General features: G+C 47.3%; 1 protein-coding gene across 6 annotated transcripts in view; it reads right to left on the minus strand.

Moving 5' to 3' along the window:
* Nucleotides 1–843: 843 nt before the first annotated feature.
* The window catches only part of SH3GLB2 (SH3 domain containing GRB2 like, endophilin B2), a 224,899-nt gene continuing 199,920 nt past the window's right edge, over nt 844–25,822 (minus strand). For 3 of the 6 annotated variants that reach the window (XM_069609210.1, XM_069609208.1, XM_069609206.1), the window contains 3 exons: nt 25,685–25,699; nt 13,242–13,473; nt 844–1,370 (listed from right to left, as the gene is read on the minus strand). In XM_069609210.1, coding sequence (XP_069465311.1) covers nt 1,263–1,370; nt 13,242–13,473; nt 25,685–25,699 — 355 coding nt within the window. In that variant the 3' untranslated portion in view covers nt 844–1,262. The remainder of the gene's footprint in view (nt 1,371–13,241; nt 13,474–25,684; nt 25,700–25,822) is intronic. The other 3 variants (XM_069609211.1, XM_069609209.1, XM_069609207.1) reach the window with 1 other exon arrangement.

Consider the following 25,822-nt stretch of genomic DNA (forward strand, 5'->3'; position numbering starts at 1 on the left):
CTAACTCATGAAGGTCTGTTTTGGGCTGTCCCAAGTTGCTATGGCAACTGGGAGAACGTCAGTAATGTGGAGGAAAAAAGCAATCATCCGTAGCTTGCTTTGGCCCTGCTAAGTGCCAGCAAGCCAGTGTCTCACTCAGTCCATCGCACACCCCATCCAAACGTTCTCCTATTAATCCCTTTATGAAAATGGATGTAAAAGTTGCAGAAGAAAGCATTATGGATCCTCCGAGGAAGGTACGGTAAAACTCTAGAGATCACTTTGAGAACAAGACTGGGCCAGTACCCCTGATGTAGGATCACCATAAATGGGGCGCATGCACCTAACTTGCAGTTGACAATAGGCTGTTGCATCCAGCAGAGCTTTAGGGGGAGGAATAGGGGGTGGGGGCGACAGAGAGTAGGAGGTGGATACGGGTCAGAGTTACAATCCTGGCTTCCTCATTGGACCACATAGAGTGATGCTGAGAACATGACTTCATCGCCTAGGGTTGGAGCGATTAGGAATGGCCAGAACATGGAAAGCCATTATCAGAGATGGGAAATCTATCAGAGTGCAAGAGAGAGATGGAATCCTCAGCCTTCCTGGCCTCACTCTGCTTGTGTTGAGAGCCAGTGAGGGATTCATGTCAAGGGGCATGCTTGAACTGCCTAGTGAATTGCCTTGTGGGATTGGAAACGAGAAGGTACCAGCCATGCCAGTTTCCCCCAAGGCAAGGCTAGACCTCGGGAGCAAGTGCAGTGAGCGGAGAACGCCTTCAAAAGGGCAACCGCATTGTGAACTCCAGCGTAAGAGCCTGACTGCTGAAACCCTCGTCACAGGGCAGTCAATAAATCTAGTCTCTTTGCACAGTAGCCCAACACTGCAAGACTTCTTTTATTTTAATTTTATAAATTAATCTCATGATTCTCTATGCACTGAAACAGTTATAAGAAAACAAAGCTGATGTTACCAAGTCTTCCCCAGAACAGGAACCTGTGTGCAAGCAGCCCCTGCTTGAGGAAGGGTCCCTGCATCACTAGAATATCAAACGCGGACTGGAGGAGCCTCAAGTAGTGTTCCGAGCCCTGGCTTCAGCCCCGAGCCGCCCCAGGTTCTTCACATTGAGACGGTACCCCCCCACAAGCGTTGTCATTAGTAGGATGAAGGAGGGTCATGTTTTTAGCTGCAGGCAGTGGGGGTGAGGGGAAATCCATTTGCAAGTGGCCAGGAATGCATCTGCTTGGTTGGTCAGGAGTTGGCGCTCTTCATCCAGGCTCTGCTTAGCTCAGCAGCTCCAAGTAGGTGACAGGGACCTTTCCTTTCTGGTTCCCTCTTTCTCCTACCAGCCAGTCAGGATCCATGCCAGGGAGGCTGTACACAGTGATCAGCTGCAAGATGGGGACACAAAAAACTGACATCAGACTTCAAACTACTACTTTTTGGAAAAATGTTGCAAAATGTGTATGAAGTTGTCAGATGCTCAGTGCCTGGAGCCCTCTGTTTAATCAGAAAAGAGGATAAGCGTTTGTGTCCGCACACAGCATGCTTCCCCCACCCTCAATCCAGAAGCTTGCACAGGCAGAACCATTGTAGGGACAAGATAGGGTCTGGTAAATGGAGGTGGCAAAGGACAAACCTTTTAGGCGAGCGGCACGTCGGAAGGACTTTGGAGAAGGGCTGACCTGGGGGGTATGACAGATAGTTGAAGCTGAGGGTAGGAGAGTCAGGGAAAGCCTAGGCTGGTGCCACGCGCGACCCCCAGACCTCCACCACATTGCACCGACAATCCATTCCACAGGAACCATACATCCTCTTTCCTGTCAGCAGAATTATCCGGGGGCATGTCAAGTGCTTCTATAGGGGAATCTTAGAGATGGAAAGGCGGGGCGCCAAGTGCTTACGGCAGCTGTGGGGACCCGTGCAGTGGAGCAGAGGGGTTGCAACCTTCCCCGAAGATGGCTCGAATGCGCTGAAGAAACCCACAATGACCAGTGCCTGAAATTGAAGTATTTGCCGCATCGCCTTATGATGCTGCGCTCGCTGGGATGGAAGGGGCAACTCTTTGTGCCTTCAGGTCTAACCACGCAGGGGCAAACCATTCACCCGGCGGCATGGCCTACCAGAGTGCAAATGTTACATGAATGGCATGTGAAAAAATCGTATCCAGTTATAATTTCGAAAAAAGTTTCTAAACACAAAACTTTCGAATACAAAGTTTAGAAGAAAAAAATTCCAAAGCATTTTTTTAATGTTAAAGAGTTTAGTTTAGTATAGTAAAATAAGTGTTTTTTTTTTTAAAAACAGGGGTTTAGGGTGGACCCCCATAAACATTTTTTTTAAAAATGGCATTCAATTTTTTTTTCCCCCGATGCTTTGTTGTCGAAACTTTTGTATTTCGAAACTTTTACTGTCGAAAAAGTCACTATAAACCGAAAAAATACAGATTTCTTTTGTTAAAAAGCGTACACGGTTTTGTCATTATAATCACATACATGAATATGCAATTTCCATAGCAGTGGGATGTTCAAGGCATGTCTGCTTGGACTTCACTTGGAGGAGTGCAATCGGGGCTGGATTGATGTAGGGTTGTAGGACCCTGGCTGTTTGTAGGACTTGGTTGCCTTGGAGGTGGGCCTTGGCAGGCGGCAACACGACAGGTCTGCACCTCTCACGAGGAGATGTGTGATCACATTTTGGCCCGCTGGGGCAGTGGAGTAGGAGGTGTGGGAATAGAAGATTATTGTTATTCTCACATGGGTTCTTTTCAATGTATAATTTCCTTTCAAATATAAACAACACACAGAACAGCAGATACGCCCTAGGGGCTTTGTTCACTTTTTCACACTAAATATTTTCGAATGTTCCAGTCAATGCGCAGCTCTGCCCGTCTCACTCCAGGGGGAGGCGAGGCCAGCGAAGTGGGAAAGTGCACACACACAGCGGTAATGACTGGAGGTTAAGGCAGCAGAATAGGATGTTGGAGGTGTGGAGTGGCTGGCTTTAAGAGATGCTTCCTGCGAGCACCCCATCATTCCTGCCATGCCCCAGAAGGGCCAATCAGTGTGTGCATCCAGCCAGGCTGCAGCCCCAAACTCGCACTGCCAAACATGGCAGCAAAGCTATCTCTGGCGCTGCCAAACATCTCCTTGTATATGTGCGGCAGCAAAGCTATCTCTGGCGCTGCCAAACATCTCCTTGTATATGTGCGGCAGCAAAGCTATCTCTGGCGCTGCCAAACATCTCCTTGTATATGTGTGGCAGCAAAGCTATCTCTGGCGCTGTATTCGAACTGAAGCAAAGTCTCCACGGACCTCCTGCGGTAGACAGATTGTGTGGATGAGTTGACGCAACCTACCTAGATAAATCAGTCACTCCTCTGCACACCTCCAAGTAATTTGAAAACAGAGGGGTATGGGCTTTCATGGGTATCTGGTTCCACCAACTGCTAGACGATAATAAAACAATATTTACTCTTACATTTGTTTTTATACTTTGTCCTTTAATTTCGTCATATCCTTGGGCCTACACGCGTTTCGGGCTCTGCACTCTTCAGGGATTTGAATATTGCTGTTGCATATGTATTGCTAGTTTCTCTCTAATGCATAAATAATAAACCCATTTTTGAGAGAAAATATTCTTTTATAATCTTCTAGCAGTTGGCACAACCAGGTACCCATGATAACACACCCGCTCCCCATTTTCATATCTGGCCCTGGTCCCAAAGAACTTAAGTCCTGATGTGCAATGCCCTGGTAGAGACAGGTGCATGGGGTCAAGCGAGGCACTGCGTGTTGAAGGATGGCCAAGGGAAACAGGATACAGAAATTGGCAGTTGATGGGTTTTACTGATGAAGTGCGAGTCATTCCACAATACATGTTGTGCCAGAGCAAAGGGAGGGAGCTGGTGCCAATTTCCAACTAACAATGAGGAGGAGGCATGTTCACAGCAGAGGGCTCCAGGGGGAGAAATAATGCACAGAGCCCAATGATGTGTCAGTTTGTGCACGCAATAAGGGCGGCCTTCGAGGGGAAATGGAGAAAGTCTATCCCTGGCATAAACATACCAGGGAACTCTCCGCGTCGGGTGGCAGGTCTCCGGCCATTTCCTCAACACCATCAACATTTACAAACACAACAGGGAAAGAGCTTTGGAAATTCCGTACACTGCGCCTGGAGCTCTAGAAACTATTTGTTGGTAGGTCTCAGTAAATTCACTAATCCTGTGGTCATTTGGTTTCTCAACCCTACTGATTTGTGGATTTGTGGATGGAAATGTTTTAAGTGAAAGAGTTTGAAAGGAAAGAGTGTGGGGACTGTATTTCATTAAAGCCCATTCTCCCCCTCAGCAGTTCCAACTAAATAGTAACAGAGGAGACCAGAAGCACCTCCAGACCATCATCCCCAGCTTTTAAAGAAAAGGAATCCTTTCTTTTATAACATTGCACTTCCTGTGATGTCATCCAGGGAAAACGATAAGCATTTACAAGTACATGTTAGGTAGATTTGTATTTTTATGTGAAATCCCCTCACATGCGAGTCCCAACACTTTTTGCTGGACCACTGGATTTTTGGTCCGTTCGAGTGAGTTGGAATCTTTTTCACACTCACTCCTTCTTTTAACCTGTCTTTGGGACCCTTTTGTATTTAATTTTTCATAAATTTGTCTTGCTTTCCTGCAGGTTTTGTGGCATCAGTCTGACTTCTGCAGCACACAGCACTCTCTGTGCAGCGTTGCTGGGAGCCCTTTGGGCTTCCCTCTTCATTTTCTGTCTTTCTATTGTGATATCAGCACACCCCACCTTATGTGGATGTTGGCGGGGTTACACTGTATCCCCTTTCTCACTGCTCCTGTAACTGTTTGGTTACAGTGACAAGCCAATTAATCTGAATGGCTGGTGTCAGTGGTTTTATCCTGCCTACTTCTGTGCAATTGTTACTCCCAAGCTGTACTCAGCCACGGTAGCGCACAGAAGGGTCCCCATTGACCCTTTTTTTCGCCGATTAAAGATGGCTTGTCCTTTCTTGGTCCTTCTGCTGTGCAGGGTGGCGCAGGCCTTTGTTTGACTTGTCTTTGGCAGGTTTCCATGGAAAAGCACGCCCAGGCGCCAGCGTGTCTGAGGACAAGAAACAGGGGAGGACTATGAAACTCTGCTCTTCTTGGTCTTCCGCTTGCCTGCCTGAAACCAGTTCCAACTGGGGGTGGGGGTGGCTATCCTGTTGCCCCCCCACCCCCCCACAGAGTTTGAATGGTGCATGGGTGCAGATTGGCTGGGTTCCTGTATAAGAGTCATGGATCCTGTGGCTGAAGACAAGCTGACCACTGGAACTGAAGAATTGAGGAGGAGGAAGAGAAGACGTCCGCAGCCACTTCCAGACGACTGGAGATGCCTTCTGAATAATCACTGTTGTCCGACCCCTTCTTCCAAGCATCAAGAGAGCCCCGAAAAGGATGACTCTCTCCCTTAGACTGGTGGGTCCAATCAGTCTCAAGACGGCCTGCCTTTCGAGCCATCCCACAACGAGCTGTGACCTTCACCGGTTGCAAACCATCAATAAATACCCTGGAAGACATGCATTACTTACCGTAAAAGCCTTTCTGATGGTTGCATCTTCTTAGATTCACATGCTGTGCATATGGTTCGACATCCAGTGGTAACCGTGCAGTATCGCATCTTGTCTTTCGAGAGTCGAAAGGGGACGTCGGCATAGGTGTGTCTGTAACACTATCCCTATAGTGACGTGTAGTGTACCCAAAATCCCTCACGCATCGAGGTCCCTCGGATTGTATTTGTTCTGCCATGAGGGAGCCTTGTGACTAACGGGAGTGAGCACAGAAAAAGGAGAAAAGTAATAGGACGTCTATGTTCCTTCCATCCGAGCGGGGAGGCAGGGAGGGCGCATGTGAATCTAAGCAGATACAATCATCAGAAATGCTATTACGGTAAGTAATGCATGTCTTCTGATGTTTGTTAATCTGCTTAGAATCACATGCTGTGCATAGACTAGCGAGCAGTACCCGGAGTTGGAGGTGGGTTGTGAGAAGGAACAGTAGAAAAAATATGTCTTAGTACTGCTTGTCCCACCTGGGAATCAGATCTAGAGTGGGCATCTAGACAGAAGTGTTTTGTAAAGGTGTGTACAGAACTCCAGGTTGCCGCTTTGCAAATGGACCCAAGAGGGACATTTGCAATGAATGCTATGGAAGCCCCAGTGCCTCGAGTAGAATGTGCTCTAGGCTTGAAGGGCAGTTCTCTCTTAGCAAGAGTGTAACAGAGAGTGATGCATTGGACAATCCATCTAGATATAGTGGATTTGGAAACTGCATCTCCTTCTCTTCCTGCCGCCACCGGCACAAAGAACTGATTAGTCTTTCTTAGCGGTCGAGTTCTTTCCATATAAAACATGACTGCTCTGCGTACATCAAGTGTGTGCAGGCTCTTCTCTCCCAGGTTTGATGGGTTCTGAAAGAACGTTGGTAGTTCTATTGACTGGTTGACATGGAACTTTGAAATTAATTTAGGTGCAAACCTAGGGTGTGTGCGTAGAACCACCTTATCTTTGTGAACTGTTACAAAGGGGCCTCAGATTCAGAGCGCTTGTAGTTCACTCACTCTCTTAATGAAGGTGATAGCTATTAAGAAAGCCGTCTTAAGAGTGAGGACCTTAAGGCTCGCTCTATGCATGGGCTTGAAGGGGGGAGCCCATTAGCCTGGTTAACACGACGTTCAGGTCCCATCCGGGAGCTGGGTTAGACATAGGAGGGTGAATTCTTTTCACTCCCTCCATGAAGGCTTTAATAACTGGAACCTTCCACCATGACACCTTATGTTGTGACGTAGTGTAGGGGGAGAGTGCAGCTAGGTGAACTTTAATGGAATTAAAGACTAAACCTGAGTCCAGTAAGTGAGTCAGGTATAAAACAATATGTGTGGGAGAGCAGTCAACAGGGTTGATGCTCCTTGAGTTACATCAGATGATGAACCGTTTCCACTTACTGGAGTAGCAGTAACGAGTGTTCGGTTTCCTAGCCTCCCTGAGAATGTCCATGGATCTCTGAGGGAGCTGCAAATGTCCAAATGCTATGACCTCAGGAGCCAGGCTGCCAAGTTCATGGTCTGCGGGCATGGGTGCAGCGTCCGGCCCCTGTCCAGCGACAACATGTTGTAGGGGCATGGTAGTTTCACTGGAGGAGATAGTGACATCTCCATCAGATGAGCGAACCAGGGTTGGCAGGCCCAAATGGGGGCCACCATTATCATGGTAACTGGTTCCTGGTGCATCTTGTGCACTATCTTGTTGAGAAGGGGAGTCAGGGGGAAAAGCGTAGACACATTTCCCTGACCATGTTATCCAGTCTGTTTCCCTTGGAGCGGTTCTGGGGGTACCTGGAGGCGTAATCTTGGCATTGGGCGTTCTCCAGAGTTGCGTACAAGTCTATCTCTGGAAAGCTCTATTCTGCGTAAACGTTGGAGACGATGTCACAGTGTAAACGCCATTCATATTCTGCGGGCAGAGGGAAGTCTCTGCTGAGTTCGTCTGCCAGAAGATTGAGTTCCCCTGGTACATGTTGAGATAACAGGAACATGTGTTTGAGAGCCCACTTCCAGATGTTCTGGGACAGCTTGGACAGTCCTGGAGAGGGAGTGCCCCCTTGCTTGTTCAGGTATTACATGGCCGTGGTGCTGTCTGTGAGGATCAGCACTGTTTTCCCTTGTAGGTGCGCCTGGAAGGCCTTCAGTGCTTTAAAGGACGCAAACAATTCCAGAAGGTTTATATGGTTGGACGCCACACTTGAAGTTCAAACTCTGTGCGCAGTCTGATGGGATAGGTGAGCCCCCCCATCCGGTGAGGGATGTGTCTGTGGTTAGAGTGGCATCCACTGCGGGGGTGGTGATGGAGTTCCCCTTCACAAGGTTCTCCCTCGACCACCACCGCAGCAAGAGAACCAAGGCTTGCGAGACAACCACTAGATCGTTCCATTGTCCTCTGGCCTGAAACCGCTGGCTGTTGAACCACTCCTGCATAGTGCGCATGTGCAGGCGCACGTGGGGAACCAAGTAAATACACAATGCCATCATTCCTCGCAATCGCATGGCTTTGCGTAGCGTCACCTCTCGACCGGCTACATATTGAGGGATCTGAAACAGCATGTTTTGAACCCTCTCGTTGGAGGGGAAGACGAGGCCGTCCCTTGTTCGAATTAGAGCCCCTAGGAATTGCTCGACCTGGCTGGGATCTAGACTGGACTTCTTCTCGTTGATGGAGAAGCCCAGGTGGAACGAGAGGTCTATCGTCTTTTGGGTATTTGAGAAGCATGTTTCGTAAGAATCCCCTGTTATGAGCAAGTCGTCGAAATAAGGATAAACCGGATTGGACGACCTGCGCAGATAAGTCGCTGCAACTGCAATTACTTTCGTGAATACCCTTGGCGCTGAGGGTAGCACTTTGAACTGATAGTGTTTGCCTTCTATCGTGAACCTGAGGTATTTCCTGTGCGCTAGCAACATTGAAATATGAAAGTATGCATCTTTCATGTCCAGTGTTGCCATGTAATCCTCCTGTGTGAGCAGGAGGATTACTTCCTGCAGAGCCACCATACAAAATTTTTGAGGTTTTACAAATTTGTACAGTGCGCATGGTTAGATCCTTTTTGGGTACAAGGAAGTACACTGAATAAATACCCTCCTTTACCTGTGACAGAGGCACAACCTCTATGGCTCCTTTTTTCAGCAGCGATTCTACTTCCTGAAGAAGGATGAGAAGGTATTCTGGTGTGAGACGTCTTCCCTTTGGAGGTCTGAATGTCGGGGACCGGCTGAACTCGATACAGTAACCGTGGGCTATTGTTGACAGTACCCAATGTTCTGTGGTAATCCCCTCCCATGCCTGGAGAAAAGATGTTAACCGGCCCCCGACCAGGGAAGCATGGGAGGGGACCCGAATTTTCAGGTCATTTAGTGACGGCAGCCGGGGAGCCTCTAGGAGTAGGGCTCCGACCCCTTCTTTTGCCACAACGCTGGCCTCTCTGGGCATACAGCGTGTTGTAATTACTGGTTCCTTGAGGGGAGGACCAGTTGCTGCCTGAGACATACTGCTGCTGAGGTTGGCGTTGGCCACGGAAAAGGCACCTATTACCAGGTCCGCGCCTGTTGGAGGGTTTCGTGATCTGGACCAGGGTCTTCAAGGTTTCATGCTCCTTTTTCGCTGTTTCCAGGGCGTCATCAACCGCCTTTCCAAACAAGTTGGAGTCCTCCAGGGGTTTGTTAATGAGGGACGCCTGAGTCTCCGGCTTGAACCCTGAGTTTCTAAGCCATGCATGACTTTTGAGGAGTACGCCCTGGACTAAGGAACGCCCAGCCGTTTCCGCAGCATCTAAAGTATTTTTAATTATGCTCTGGTTCACTTGAGTGCCCTCGGTAACCGTGGCCAAGAGACGGGTGCGAAGTGGTTCAGGAACCTCCTGTAGGCCTTTGCGCAACAAGGCCCACTGGGCATCAGCGTAACTCGCCAACAGAATTGTATTGTTGGCAATACGCGTAGCGAAAGCCGCCGAGGCCGTAACCCTCTTGCCCTCTTGCCAAGTGCATAGCGCCTCTTCCCTTCCTTATCTGGGGGTGCTTCTCTGGTGGATAGAGGAACCCCCGCCCTCTTCCTCATGGTAGTCACCACCAGAGAGTCTGGGATGGAGAGGCCTCCAATATATAGAGGATCAGAGGAGGAGGGGCTGAAGAGTTTCTCAATCCATGGGTTAACACCCTTGACCAAGGCTGGTGTAGACAAAGAGGGCGCGAGGCACCTTTTGATGGAGGCGAGAAGCGGAATGGCCTGGCTAGCCGGTGGCTTTTCCTTGATGATTTTCTCCACAAAATCAACCTCGGGGATAATCTCCCCCGCATCGATCTGAAAATGTGCTGCCGCCTTGCGTAGCATGGCATTAAACGTGGACTGATCATCCACAGGCAAAGGCTCCCTAACAGGGGTAGTCTGTGGAGAGGCCAAATCCACAGTATCAGGGTCAGTAGACACAGGGGACTGCCATGGCTGTGGGTCACACCTATTGGGGTCTACCCCCCAGCCCTCAACAGGATCTTGCTGGTTCCCAGGATCCATGAATTCATCATCATCCTGAGTGTCAACAGAAGGGTCATCTTAAGTGTCATATATGTACAGTTCCTCTTCCTGGTGGTCGAAAAGTCTTGGAACCTTGGCTTGAGGGCCCTGAGGGCTTTCATCCATTGGCCTTTTAGGTGTCTCAGAAAAGGAAACAAATCTATCCAACCTGTCCATACAGGTCTCAAATCTTTCCCTGGTCCAATGGGAAGATCCAGAATGGTCCCGGGGCGGAAAATCTTGTTCCCCTGTCTCCAGACGTTGAGATCTCTCCCACAAAGTGGAGGAAATCCCCCCCGTCGCCCTCCGAGAAGCCTTCTCGTGGGCCAGACGGTGGAGGAGTGTCTCTGAGTCTCTCCTTCGACCTAGGGCAGGGTTCCGCCCCTCCTGTCACACCTTCGCTAGCCGTTTCTGAGCATCATCGGAGACGGAGACGATCCTCGCGATGCTCTCTGGGACCATCCTCAAAGCCGGGAGTTGATCATGTGGAGTTGTTTTCGGCAGAGCCGGAACCTTGCCGTCGACGGACGCCTTCTTGCGATGCATCTCGATGGCGCCTAATACTTTAGGGGTAGCGCCCTTTGTGTTAATCGGCCCAGTCGCTAGGCGTGTATGCGGCTGCGGGGAGGGCTGCCGACTCTTACGGTCGGCGGGGACCGCCGGCTGTGCCGCCGTCCCCGTTGGCGCAGAGGCCTTCTTTGAGGAATGGCTGGGGGTTGTTTGCTTTGTGACGTGTAATTGTCTGTCAGCGTCGCCGGGGTGTACATCCCCCAAAGCAGGGCCAGAGACAGACGCAGCTGAGCCAGAGCGCTCTGTTGAGAGGTCTACAACCTCCAGTACAGAGGTCTGGTCGTAACTATCACCCTCGTCACATTCAGCAGCCGCGGGCGAGCAATCAGCCTTCGACATCGCGTAGGCTCCCCACCTTTTGACCCTGCGCTCCTTCAGAGCCTTAGGGCGGAGGAGCTTGCAGGCCGCGCAACCAGCTTCGTCGTGCTAGAGGGGTAAGCAGCGGTTACACCGCTTATGCTTATCCTTCCACGGGAACTTGCCTTTACAAGCAGGGCAAAATCTAAATGGAGTCCTCTCCATAGCTGAGGACGTTACCAGTGACGACGACCAAGAAGGAAAAGGGGAAGAAAGGGAAAGGCATTCTCAGTATGAGACAGAAATGTCTACCCCAACCCCACTCTCCCTACTGTGTAGGCCTCGAAGGCCTGGCCACGTGCTCGGCAGCGCCGATGGGATCACCATCCGTCGAAATTCTTGTCTCGGCGGCGATCGGGAACGGCCATCGAAAAGAGTCGGTAGGTGATATTATATAACAGTAATTAAACAAATCGACCAAAGGTCGAGGGGACAAAGGCAATGTCTCTTTATGAGCTCCGCTTAAGGCGACCAGTATTCTGGGTGGAAAAAAACAATCTGAGGGGCCTCGATGCGTGAGGGATTTTGGGTACACTACACGTGGCTATAGGACTAGTGTTACAGACACGCCTATGCCGACGTCCCCTTTCGACTCTCGAGAAGACAAGATGCAATACTCTGCGGTGACCACTGGATGTCGGACTATATGCACAGCATGTGATTCCAAGCAGATTAACAAACATCAGAAACTGTGACCACTGTGCAGTGCATCACCTTCTGAAGATCGAATCCTCCCGAAACTTTGGTGGACTCTTTCCGGACCTCCATAGGCAAGATTCCACTCCTTGAAGTCCCCTCACCAGAGTGCTGGGCCGGGAAAGCGAGACAAAAACGTTGACCGCGTGCTAATCATTCTGCACTGGTGTCTTGAAAAGGGCGCCAAAATCACAGAACCACAAAGAATCTTATGCCAGAAGCTGCTTCACTCGATTGCTGCTACGAGATCCATTCCAGTGTCCCTTCTTTCGCCTGCCTTGCCAAGAATCTGGAGACCAGGTCTGCTGCTGCATCATGGGGGCATCAGGCTGCATCCTCTTCTTCACGAATAAGGTACCGTGAGACTCCTGGTAGAACTTACCTAGGGCTGAATTACTGCAATGCTCATTTGTGTGTTTGGGAGTTCGCCTATACACGTCCGGCCAGGCTCAACGCCTGTGTGCCTTCAGGGAGCCTTCCCCGAAGTCCCTGAACCCTTTTTACAAGAAATGCTTTACTTACTTGCTTCTGAAGACTTCCTCTGGCACCTTTGGACTTTGTACAGCGTGTGCCTTGCTTGTTTTGCCCTTCAGTCTGACTCTGTGACACTCATACCTAGATAGGGATGGACTACTACAGCCTAAGGCCCCTATGAAATCATTGCAAAGTATTTACCTGTTTGTTGGTCTGGTTTCATTTATTTTACCCAAAACAGTTATTACTAAAGCACTTTACTTACCTTTTGAATTGCATACTGCCATTCTCAAAGTGTTTTACTTACTGTAAGAATTGCATTGATTTTTTTAAGTTGCTCATTGTGTGTTATAGTACTTAACTTTCTGAAGAGTCACTTACCTTGGTGTATATATAAAATAAACCATTATTTTTACATAACGTTTAGTGTGTTAGTGTTTCTTTGGCCTATGTGTATACTCCAAGTTCTTTGTACTGCCTACAGCCGCCTTCCTCCTTCCCAAGATAAGCCTGGCTGCTCAGCCATTGCTACCAATAAAACGTGTGTGGTTCAGGCCTGTACTAAGAGTCTGAGCCCTGTGTCCCGAGTGTGAGTTTTCTAAAGTCCTACCTCAGGTGGATTTTTGCAAAACTCCATAACAGTACAGGCTGAAGGCCTGGTTATTGTTATGGGGTTTTAGTATAGGGCTTGCGTTTCCTAGCCAATACTCAGATTTCTGCCATGTTGGGATACGTGGCCCTCCAAGTGGCAAAGCAATTTGTAACCAGCTACAAATAACCCCTCAGCCTCCTGCCCTCCATTGTGATCTTCCTGGAGGTTGGGGACACCATCTTGTGCTGGCGGGCAGACTGCTAGGGTCAGGAGAGGAAATAGAAGGGCTACCCTTTTCTTAGAAATCTGCAATGCAAGTCTTGACTAGCATGATTTCCTAAAGGACTGTGGTTTATCTTGTGTGAGAGAAAAGTATATAACAAAGGCAGAAAATCAAGTTGTGGCACAAACCAGTGGCAGGTTGAGGCTAGAAAAGCACACTTGGACGTGAAATACCAACCTCATCTGACTTCAGAGCTAGCTCGCTGGAATCCGAAGCATCATAGTCGTACAAGACTCGAGCTTTGCGGGTACCACTAGCAGGGGGTCTCAGGTCACTGGGAGACAGGCTACTTTCCACAACTGTGCCAGGTGCTGATGCTGCGGTAGGCGCGACAGGAATGGTAGCTGCACTTGCAGGCGTGCTGAGAGGAGATGTGGAGTCTGAATTCACCACCAACGTGGCAGGAAATCTGGCAAAGAAAGAAAAAGGTGAGTGCTTCAGGACGTGCACAGAGGAGTCAAATCCTAGAAGCTAAATGCCAAATGGACTGGAGCTCGCAGTACAGCGGGTGGTAATGAGCTCTATGCACTACCATAGACCTGTAGGCCTTATTGCACTACTGAAGGAGGCCAGCCCATGGGCAGCAAAACCAAAGTCCCATTTACACCAATACCTGTGGGGTTATGGACTAAAGCAAGCCTACCCATTTTCCTATCACCAATAGCATGAAAATCATTTACTTATTTACCAACACAAACCACGTTTAATCCTTGCTAATACATACAAAGAAAACCATTTGTCGCTCCGTGATCACCCTCGGTCCCACAGGGTCCCCTCCATCACCAGCAATGTCCTCCACTAATTAATTTTAAGGGGGTGGGGCAGATCTCGCGCAAGAAAGAAGCAAGATGGAGCAAACGATGCGTTTGCTGGCAGCGGAATACATGAACCGTAAGAGTGTGCAGAGTCCTGGGTCGAGAGGGGAGCAAAGGGAGGAAGGAGGGGAGGGGGTTCCAGAGTCAGCATCTCTGAAAATGAAAAAGAAGGCGATGGCAGAAGAGGTACAGCTCAGAGGTGGGGGTGACCAAATACAGCAAAAAAGCTGAGGTAATGGCAGGTTGAGGCGGGGCCTGGCTAGTCTCAACAGAACATTTAAAAAAGGACCCTTTTTGTTTTGTTTAACCAAATAATATCTGGGTTTTAATGCTACAAAACATAGGAAGGAGTAATGGAAACGAAAAACAAAAACGCAAATGATAAAAATTAATTTGTCAAATGGATCCTGCAAGCCATCCTGCCAGCACCCTGCCCTCCGTTCCGTGGTTTGCCGGCCACCGCTTCCACCCTCCTCTAACTGTCACTCCCATACAGATTCCACATCTTACGATGTGCAACATGCAGCCATGCATACAACCCACCCCTTCCCCTCCAAGGACAATTGGCTGCGAACATTCAAAGACTAACAAACAACCCTTATGAAGTCACACTTGGGACACCATGTGTCACTAGCATTCTGAAGGAAAAAAGTTCTGCGATACTGAGAACGTTAGAATCAAAAGTGGCAAACACCACATTTCATAGACATATGCAGACACAGCTGCACCCTCCTGGCAAGATTTACTTCCCGGGGTATGCAACCCTCTACATACGGCCTCTAGAAAGTGTGCATCTTGCTCCACTCTCACTTCTTCTGAATCCTCCCTCACCTTGAGAGCACTCCACTCCCACTTCTTCTGAATCCTCCCTCACCTTGAGAGCACTCCACTCCCACTTCTTCTGAATCCTCCCTCACCTTGAGAGCACTCCACTCTCACTTCTTCTGAATCCTCCCTCACCTTGAGAGCACTCCATTTGTCCTTCCCACATGGACAACCCGCTATTATTCGTATTCACTAAATTCTGTCTGAACCTCTTTCTAACGTCAACTTCCCACCTGGGAATAGAACACTGCCACTTGACTACCCTGTTCAAATTCAATATTCAACCATCATGGAGTCTAACATTCGTAAATACCTCCCTTACATCACTGGGTCTGAAAATTGACAAACTCTTGTGCACTGCTTGTCCCTTTTTCCTCCTCACCCAGTACCCGGTTTGGATCATCTGGGGATCTCTTAGAACCCACCAATTTCCTGTACTTGGTTTGTCCCTCCGTGTTGAACATCTCATGAACAACCTCCTCATTCTTCACCAAGGAACGTATACAACCTGTGTCCAGGCTGGTATTTGGTTCCCTACATCACATGAGGCCAGAAAGGAGACAGCCCTGTCAATTTATTAAATGTCCTAATACGCCATTACCTTTCCTCCATTGTATTGCTGATCTTGGGCGTTTCATTCCTTAAGGCTTGTTCAGTAGTCTCTACCATAACATGGTCGAACCTCTCTACTAATTCATTTGTCTCAGGTGGACGTTTTCGGCAAATGATCATCCCACTCCCTACCTCCTTTGCATAATCCATCATGGGCTTCCCTTTAAACTGGATTTCATGGTCGCTTATTACACTCTCAGGTAATCCTTCTTTCCTGAACACTTGTTACAAAAACTCCATCACATAATAAATGCTTGCAATCTTCGCCAGTGTTCCCTCTGGCCACTTGGAAAAATAATCATCAATACAAATCTTGTGCCCAACTTCAAGGCGCGGTACATCCCCAAAAAATATTTTCCCGCTGGTCTCCACGCTCGCTCTCTTTTGAGTCTGCAGCTAAAATGGGATAAACTTCTTGCCTCCTCAATTTCCAACTCGGGTCAGAGTTCTGGCAAGGCCAGCAATTCTGACCACCTTTTCTGCACAAAACCACTACCACCAACAATATTTTTCCCTAACAGCCAACCATTCTAACCCCAGAATTGTTGTGGTAAATATTCAGTGGAGCCACAAGGTAGGTGGTTTAATTTATTTAACACATCTCCATTATGGAGACTTGCAACCGCTTCCACCCTCCTTCATCCAGTCCTCCAACTGTCCGTCCCGAATACCCAGTTTCACTCACCATGTTCTCCATTCCAGATCTTGGAATGTGGAGCATGCAGCCATGCATAAAACAGCTACTTTAAACAATGTTCATTCAGAGATTTTCCACAACATGCAGTTCCCTACCTAAATGTTTTTGCGGAACGTTAAATCCCACTGACAAGCTCTTTAGATATGATTGTCTTTATGTGGCCCTGTTTTTTCATGGCTATTATGTTGGTATAGAAAACACAAAGAGTTGATGGCTGGAAGGATTAGAATGAATCTTAAACCTCTGGCAATTGCTCCGGGCAACGCTCCAGACAATAGTTCTTCACCTGCCCAGCCATCTACTGAATCTCCTAAAGGAAAATAGCTTTGAGAAGGGATCAACACGGTTCTTGGCCTTCATGGACCTTGAACAGGCATTTGATAGTGTTCTCAGGAGTCATTTTTGGGCAAAATTACGGAAGTGGGGTTGTCCGGTTGATCTGGTAGAAGCAATGGAAGCACTCTATACAGATACTTAAGTCCGAATTAGGTTGTCATCTAGTAAAATCTTCACTTATCGGGGTTGGAAACAGGGGTGTGCTCTTGAACCGCTCCTTTTCTGCCTCTATATAGCTGATTTGGGATTGTCTCAGGTGGATATTCGGGCCTTTCTGCCAACAATCAACAGAGCCCAGGTTTCGTGGATTCTTTTTGCGGATGACCTGGTTTTCCTTGATTGTACTCCAATAGGACTCCGACGGCGTCTGCAAGCTAATGGTATGAGAATCAATGCAGCAAAATCTAAGGTGCTCCCGCTGAAGAATGCAAGATTGACTAAGAAAGAGAAATTTACTTGGAGGGAGGAGGGTATACCCTTGGAGATAGTGCATTCAATTGTAGTGCATTCAATTGTGTATTTGGGAGTCACTATTATCAGAAATACTAATGAGGCAGCTCATTATGCATATTTGTGGCAGAGAATGATCCCCCTGGTTAATCAGGGTAGGGTGCTCCACCGGAAGTTCAGTAAATTTACATTTCTACCTATTGTGACCTTCTACAAGCAGAAGGTGGCGCAGATACTCACCTATGGCGCGGAGGCAGTGCTTCGATCTCATGTGATTGCTGGGAGAAATTGGAGGGTCATTTTTGGCGCAGGATCTTAAAACTGCCAAATGACCTCCCGATGTTTATGATTAGGCTTGAAATAAGGCTCCAGTCTCTGGAATCAATGGTGGCTTGGAAGACCGCCTCTTTATATAGAAAGTGTGCCCTGGAGAGTGTGGTGATGACTTTTAAGATCTTGGCACTAAATAGTAGGGTGGTCGAAAGCCAGTTGGAACAATGGCGGCTTAAGGTGGAAGCTTTTTTGTTGGATAAGAATGTCTCTGTGGAATCGTTGCTGTCCAATCCAATGAGTGTGAGAAATAAATTGTTGTCTAGGGACTGGATCGTCACCATGGATCAATGTGGTGGTTTAAACTCTAGAGAAATGATGACCACTGACAGTGGGAGGGTCAAAGAGCTACCCAAATTTATGATCAAATTCCCCTCCCGAAAATATCAGGATTTACTTCTTCGATGTCGTCTGAATATCCTCCATACAAGAGAGGTTCTGTTTAGGAGGAAGATGGTGGGTGTTGGTACAGTAAGAGGCTCCAGCATGTGAAAACCCCGGAGTATTTAGTCATGAATTGCGAAGCACTGAGGGAGACTCAAGCGTTTTTTTCTTGAGGATTCTCTCCGGATGGAATCAACTCTTACAAGTGTGGAATGGTGGAAGTGGATGTTAATTGGTGATAAGTCCAGGGTGGTTATTGCAGTGATGAAAATGCTTAACGCTGTGTTATCAAACTGGGAGGGACCACCGAGGATTGAGGGTGAGGATTAATTGAACTCAGTTGGTCGACTGTAATTTAACTACCTATGGTTTGGTCTGATTTATTAAGTGGGAATGTAGGGGATTAGAGTGTGTTGCAGTTGGGTTGTAGATGCTCTCTGGAAATGTAATGTTAAAGGTTTATTTTAAGTTGATGATTGTTTTTACATATTTGACTTTTAACTAATAAATAAATAAAAAATTAAATTTAAAAAGGGGAAAGACCATATGCTAATCAGGCTTGCCCCCACCACAAAAGGGGCAGTCCAGCCCGAACTGCTAGGTCACATCCCTTCTGCGCGAGACCACAAGCATCCCGAGACATGCCTCGGCATCATCAGTGATGAGTAGCTTGGGTCTCTAGGCCCACCTGGCACGGTACCCACATCTGGGCATACCTGTCTCGCTCAGAGTGACAAAACAACAACAAAGAGTTGCGGGATCAAGCCTGATTTGCATATGGTCCTTCCCCTTTTGGAATGACTTGGCAAACAAAGAACGATGGTTTGGAAGGTTGCCCAGAGCAATGCCAGAGGTTAAGATACATTCGAAACCTTCCAGCCATCACCTCTTTTGTTTTGATGTAGTCACCCCGAGTGGGACGGGTATACCCATATTTTGGTCCTGTGTCTGCTGGCCTACAGACCCAAGCTACTCCTCACTGATGAGGCCCAACAAGGCCGAAAAATGTTTGGGGATGCTTGCAGTCTCGTGCAGAAGGGATGTGACCTAGCAGTTTGGGCTGGACTGTCCCTTTTGGGGTGGGACCAAGCACGATTTGAATAAAGTCCTTCCCCTTTTGTAATGACGTTGCAGGCGAAGAACAATGGTCTTGAGGGTTGCCTAGAGCAATGCAAGAGGTTACGATTAATTCTAAACTTACAGCTATCACCTCTTTTGGTTTGCTATTATGTTGGTATGCATTGTAAATCTCGCTTTAGTTTTTCCTGTGCAGAGTAAAGGACGATTTGACTTTCTAAATCAGCATTAATAAACACGCTGCTAAGAAATACTGCAGAGGACATGTGGGCTATGTGGGGGAGGACAAGTGTGTGGAGGGGTTGGCAGGCCTTTCCTCGGAGGCTCAGAAGAACGAAGGAGAGGAGGTAAGCATGTGTTTGGGGGCAGGAGCGCAATATTTGGAGCAGGGGTGTGTGTGTGTGTGTGTGCGTGTGTGTGTGTGTTTTTGTTTTGGGGCTGGGAGAGCAGTGTGTGGTGGTAAAGTAGGGGATGAGGGAGTGAAAGAGGGTCTTGGGTGGGTGTAATCCCCACCCCAATAAGAGGAAATTCCTGCAAACACAGGCGAAGTGCAGGGGCAGGAGGCAGAGCAGTTCAAAGAAGGCTACTCCAAATCGTGCAGAAATATTTGACCTTTCTTGGATGCAGTCTTCAACATGTGGGATTTTCACATAGAACCAATATGTTTTTACTGATTTAGAAAGTCATTTGGTCTGGATATTTTTACGCTTAATACATTTTTTTTAAAAAGGGGGGAATTTTACACCTCCTTTCAGCAAAACACCAACTATAGATGTTTTACCAGAAAATTACTAGAAACTGCCATATATTTAAAACAATAGTTTTCTGTCACTGTGTGCTACAATGGTGTAAAGCCATGTGCCCATTGCATACTGTGCCTTCAGAGAGGATGCAGCAAGCCCTCTACCAATCAGCGTGCCAGCTGTAGGAGTAACTCAGAAGCCATGCACAAGCAGAGAAAGAAGCTATCGCAAGGCATGTACCCATCTTATGAGCTACCAGCAAAAAGAAGCATTTCCAGCCCTGTGCCAGCAGAGAGGCTGACAGAGGTCCAAAGCATATCACAGTGTTGCACAAAGGGGGGCAGCAAGCTCTGTGCCCAGCTCATATGCGCAGTGTGGCAGCAGTGTTTTTCTAAGCATTGTGCTCATTTAAGTGTGCTGGCAAAGAAGGGGGAGAGGGGTGCTTCATCAATCAGCACGTTTTCTTCAGGTCCTTGGCCCATTTCAGTTTGTCGCCACAGAGGCCATCACTGACCCATCATCTGAGCCTATTATGGTCAGTCAAGTTTTGGGGTACAGATAGAGTAGCAAGTGAGCCAGATACAGATTCTTTTGTGATTATGTTCCAAGGGCAAGACAATGTTTGGAAATGAGGAGGTGCCACCTTACCTTGTATCCGCAAAGAAGGGATTGGAAAAGGTATGCAAAGTGGTCAGTCCAGGAGAAGGGAGTGAGTGGAAAGACCAACATTTCTGCTGTCCATGCAAAAGGTTGTTCTAATCTATGGCCGGTTTCGTGGTTAGGGTGTTAAACAAGGGCTAATATGGTAGTCTTGTACAATGAATCTAGTATTTTCCATAAATAGACTGGCCAGGGTATGCAAGAGTTCTGCTTATGAACAGGAAGGCTTTATAACAGTAGCAAGTTCAGAACTTCGGCTTGTCCCATTTTGAATTGTAGGGGCAATAATTCAGCAGCTAAGGTTATTGGACATGTTAGTGCAGTTCTATTGAAAACCAACGTATAAATAACCGCAAGTCCACCATCCTGTTTGGTAATGTGGGACTTTGAGATCTATTTGTAATTACTAGGAGTAGGTTCAGAAAACAATGACAGGGTTTGTCACCCGGAAGCAGAGTGTCGGACAAAATGAGCATATCAAGACCATATCATGCACTCTGGCTTCACCATTCAAACAAAAAGGACTGTGCTAGGCACATCCACATTCATGTGGACATCCCACAATTATGGAAGGAAAGGGATGGGATGTAGCACCACTCAACCTTTTGTATTATTTAATATACAGGGGGAACAATGCACTTTTGATCACAAAAGAACATACAATAGATAAGAAATCCAATTTGACGGGAAGCTGTGAGCTTCTTACAATGGGGTGAGTTTGAGGGACATTCTGACCAGGTTGTGTAGACAAGTTGGAACAGTCACTGTGAACAATACATAAGTGGACATACACAGATTAAGGACAACCAACATTAGACCTTTTTAAGTGCAGATAGGGTGTACGGCCAGCTGTACTCAGAACGTGACCATGATGAAGTGCTAGAGTGGAAGCAGCGAAAGTGAGGGACAGAGGCAGGTTAGAGGTGAGGGAAAAATGTTAGCTAGAAGACAGATGAGAGGTATGTTAAAAAGGTAACTTGGAGGCGAGGAGGTAGAATTTTAGTTTGGTTTTGAACAAATAAGTGTGTACAGTTTCTGGGATGTCCGTGGGAAGAGAATTCCATGGAAGTGGAACAAGAAGACTGGACGGTTTGGGGGGGAATCAAGGAGCCCCAAGGGTAGTTGAGGAGGCAGAGCAGAGATTACAAGAGCTTGTAGAGTTGCCTATAGGAGGACAGACACATTGGTGTGGATGGATTTGTGAACCAGGGGAATACATTTAAATCTGGCCTGGTTTTGCATCATCAGCCATCCAGCTTGGTGACGGTACGAGAAAGTAGGTGTGAAGTGAGGGAGTTCGAAGAGAGTCCTGGTAGCGAAGATAATGATCTTGCTGAGAGGACATAAAGCTTAGCTGGGAAGACCAAAGAGGATGCTGGCACGTGTGCCGCACTGTAGCCCTTCCCCCTTCACATGCACTTGCGCGATCTGAATGACACTTGGCCTAGTATGATCGTTGTCTGTCTTCCCTCTGTCCCCCCTCCCTTGCCTCGTCGCGCCTTGAAACACTTCTGTATAGGCGCGTTATAAATGCCATATCATATCATAAAGAGATACTAGGCAGTGGTGAAAGGAAGGAGGGCCTGATTTTCCTAATATTTAGGAGGTTGAGGCAAGCTGTTGCAGTTTTGGAGATGAAAGTAGAGTAGGTGTGAGAAGGGTCATTGATGACGCTGAGGTTCCTAGCTGAAGAGTAGAGGAGAGTGTCAGGTGGGAACTGGATAGGCAGAGGAAGAGATATGAGAGAGAGCATTTGGCAGGGAAGAAGAGCACCCCTGTTTTGGTAGAGTGCAAAGCCATCCAATATTTAATGGCAGAGACACAGTTGGACATTTTAATAGAGAGATCATAGGAGAGTTCAGGAAAAATGAAGATTTGGGTGTCATCCGTGAAGAGTTAGTACAAGAACCCAAAGGAGGAGATTAGTGCCCCAACAGAAGAGGTGTAGAGTGTAAAGAGAAGCAGACCCAAGACCGAGCCTTGAGGAACACCAACAGTTAGGCGTGAGTTGAGTGGTGTTGTTGCTCCAGAGAACGAAGAATTGGCGAGGTGCCTAGTAGGATTCAATCCAGGCACATGCTTGATGGCGAATGCCAAGAAGAAAGCGTATTAAGGAAATCATAGGGATCGACACTGTCAAAGGCAGCAGACAGGCCAAGGAGAATTAGGCTAGAGGATAGGTTGGAGTGCTTAGTGGCGATTAAGTTTGACACATTCATGAGAGCAGTTTCCGTGGAGCGGCAGGAGCGGAAACCTGCTTGTAGGGGGTCTCGAAGGTTGTGGATGTCTAAGACGGTTGAGCAGAGCCCTTTTGAGCACTTTAGAGTAGTGTGGAAGGAGAGACACAGGGCGGAAGTAAGCCTGTAGGTTCGGGTCAGCCCCTTGCTTTTTTAGGAGAGGGATGACCGTGGCTGTTTTGAAAATAGAGGGAAAGCAAGCAGAGTCAAAGGACAGGTTAAAGAGTAAATTGAGGCGAGAGGCCTCTTAAGGAGCAATAGGCTTGACTAACTGAGGAGCAAGAGGGTCTAATGGGGCATAAGAGGGGTTAGCCTTCATCTGTAGAGATGGGATTTCGTCAGTATTAGTGTGGTTCTAAAGTGGGAGATGGAGGCAGAGGCTGGTGGTAGAGTAGGCGGAGTGTAGGAGGAAGGAGGGTGAGGAAGGTCAGGAGAGTCTCTAATTTTTGAAGTTTGTGCAGCTAGACCATTAGCTGTGAGAGTGCAGTCGATGGTCATAGATTTAGGAGGATCTCTGCTTAACAGCATCTCCCTTGGTCTTCCTGAATTTCTGGAACATGCTTCAGGGAAGTGTGAGACACAAGTAGTTTAAGGGGATGATTGTCAAGGAAATTCAGTAGGTTAAAAAAGGGGGGCAGGGGGACGTGGAGTCCCCCATTTTTTGCATGACAACATTATCAACTACCTCAGAACAATAAATGAAAAAATCCAACAGACAATCGATACAAACGTGCAACTATAAACGCAACCACAGATAACTGGTGACACACCAACCACAGGAAGACTCGGTTTTGAACCAATAGACATAATGATCTCACCCCCAGAGGGCAACGCAACCAACTCACAACTGGACTAGCCGCCTAGCATGGGAACCCAACCGGAGACTTAAAACGTGACACATAACCTAGGAACACTCATGAACAGACTATCACTGGAACCACAAGTCAACGCAATTACAAAGAAATGAGTCTACCTCTTGAGAGTACTTAGAGGGCTGCTACTCTACCTCTCTTTCCCACATAGAACCCTTGCAATCATCTCACTAGTATTGTCAAGAATCGACTACGCAAACAGCCTCTACCTTGGAATTCCAGAACGGCTCACCAAAAACATCATCGCATCCAAAACAGTGCAGCAAGGATACTCCTGAGATTAAACAGAAGAGACCACATCACATCAGCTCTGAATATCCTCCATTGGCTCCCAGTAAAAAATAAATAAAAAACCATTAAATTTAAAGCTCTCTGCATTGCCCATAAATCATTACATGTACAAGGAGCCGAATTACTCCAGGCCAAGATCAGCCACTACCAACCAGGAAGAGACCCAAGATCAAACAACGACCACCAAATTGAGACAAAAATACAGAAAAATGAAATTTGGAAGAAGTGCATTCTCACGCCTACTTACTGATCTATGGAACACAATGACAAAGGAAATTAGGCGAACAGAAGACCACCTCATCTTTGGAAAACAACTGAAAACATGGCTATTCAACTTCCAATGACCTAAACAAAATATGGCAGCAGCACCAATGGGGACCGTAGGAAAGCCACCAACCACTAACCCCCGCTTCCATCTCCTCCCCTCCTAGGCATGCGTCACATTAGACAGAATTGTGAAGATTAGCCATGTGTCACTTTTGCCGTTTAATCTTGCTGCACGCAGAAGCACACTGTGTCTGGTCATTCTTGCTGCGTAGAAAGGGGCTAGTGGGAGTAGCCAATGTATTGTACTTCGAGGAATTGTGGGAGTGTCTAGTGTGTATCCCAGACACTGGACCTTACGCTTACAGATACAAGCCAGTACGCACAAACCATAACTACCAGACAAACTACACACGAAACACACCTAACATAACAAACCTTTGCATATTACAAACAACCAATGCATTGGGCCTTCCCCTTATAGATACAACAAGCCAGTCCACGTAATCAACTCATCCACAGCCAACACACACCAAGGCCGGTTTCTCCTGGTTCTGGACCTTTCCCATCATTCTACCCTCACTAACTCACCTGCCCTATTTCTTGCAGAGCCACGCAAGCACCTGGAGACCACCCCAATGGTAGCGGTGCGCGGTATTAGACAACATAACAGCTTTTAAGAGTGTATTTTGAGGGACTATTTGGCATGTATTTATTTGTAGGGGTTTTCTGTGAGAGTTAAAGCCTATATAAGTGAGGAAACTTTGTTGTGCCCTGATCATCAGGGGTTGAAGTGAAGAAATGAATGATATTACATTTTCATGAAATATATATACATAGTTGTAATTGATAGGTTCAATGGGTAGGCTGCAAGAGAGTGGCAGCTTAATAAGAGGTTCCTTTTACTTGTCTTCCAATTATTAGAGTCATGAATTGCAGGATTCAACCAGTCTGAATAAGGGCGCAGACTGACACCTGAAACAACACAAATAATAAGACTGCCCCCAAACCTTGTGTTCATACCACTGACACCAGAGCGAAACAGAAAAAAAAAAATGTATATGTCAGCGGAAAAAAGCTGGTCAGACTGGCCTCAGTTATTTCTTTCAAAATGCAAAACCCCTTCAAGGTATGTTTTGAGTAACTGTTTTTAATCGATATAAGTTTAAAACTGTTTTTTTTTAATGGTCTTCACAAATAAATAAAAGGTTTCTGGTTATGACAGGATGGTGGTGGAATTGCAGGACCTGTCTCAGACTTAACAGAATTCAAATAAACTATAGCCTTGAGAAAGCTCATGCGTGAACTGCTCATCACCACCAAATCAAACATTAAAGACAACTTAGACATTTGTCAAGTAATTAGAATAACTTCAATCTTATACCAAAGGCATAAGAATCAGTCAGTGTTCGTAAAGCGTGGAATCCTCTTTTAGCTCTTAAACGATGTATGTTTTTGGGAGACTCCCACATTCTTTACCAAATACGTTCCTGTTAGGCAGGTGTATAAACTAAAAGCAATGCAGGCTTCAGGTTAAGTTCTCAAGCACTCAAATGGGTAAGATGCCTTTGATATGCTTGGCTAGCAGATAAGCTTTTCTTGCTTCCGTGGCTACTAGAAGGGGTGCAATTCACCTAGCATGGCGACAGAGTCTCAATCAGATCCACTAGAGGGTGCAGGCAGGTTTGGGAATGATCCCGTGTGTTGCCAGTGGCCACAGAGCTAGCCATGGCCTGGGATGTAATAGGAGAGAGTAGGTTTCCCCAAGTCCTGTGCCCATCTAATAAAATGCCATCAGGAAACTGAGGTGGTCCTAAGCTGTCTAGAAAACCTCCACGTGCCAGCAGATAAAAGCAGTTTCTAGCATAGTACAATTCCTCACACTGTCACCAGGAAGGACAGCCTATGCCCTGTCCTCTTCCAAACGCATGCAAATCGGTGCCAGTGCAGGAGGCACTGCTTCTAGTTAGAACCCTTTCATTGGCATCAGCCAATTGCAAGCCACATGTCATGCAGTGAATACTTACATTTCTCCTCTGGAGCTGCGGCCGTGAAAAGGAATGGAAGGAGAACCAGTGTTAATCACTTTAACAGCGATGTTTCAGTTCCACAGAGGGAGAGAAGCAGAGCATAGGGGGCACAGATGGGGCTCGGGCATGGCCATG

Source organism: Ambystoma mexicanum, chromosome 8 (assembly GCF_040938575.1).
Source record: "Ambystoma mexicanum isolate Mex_15411 chromosome 8, UKY_AmexF1_1, whole genome shotgun sequence".
In the NCBI taxonomy this organism is placed as follows: domain Eukaryota; kingdom Metazoa; phylum Chordata; class Amphibia; order Caudata; family Ambystomatidae; genus Ambystoma; species Ambystoma mexicanum.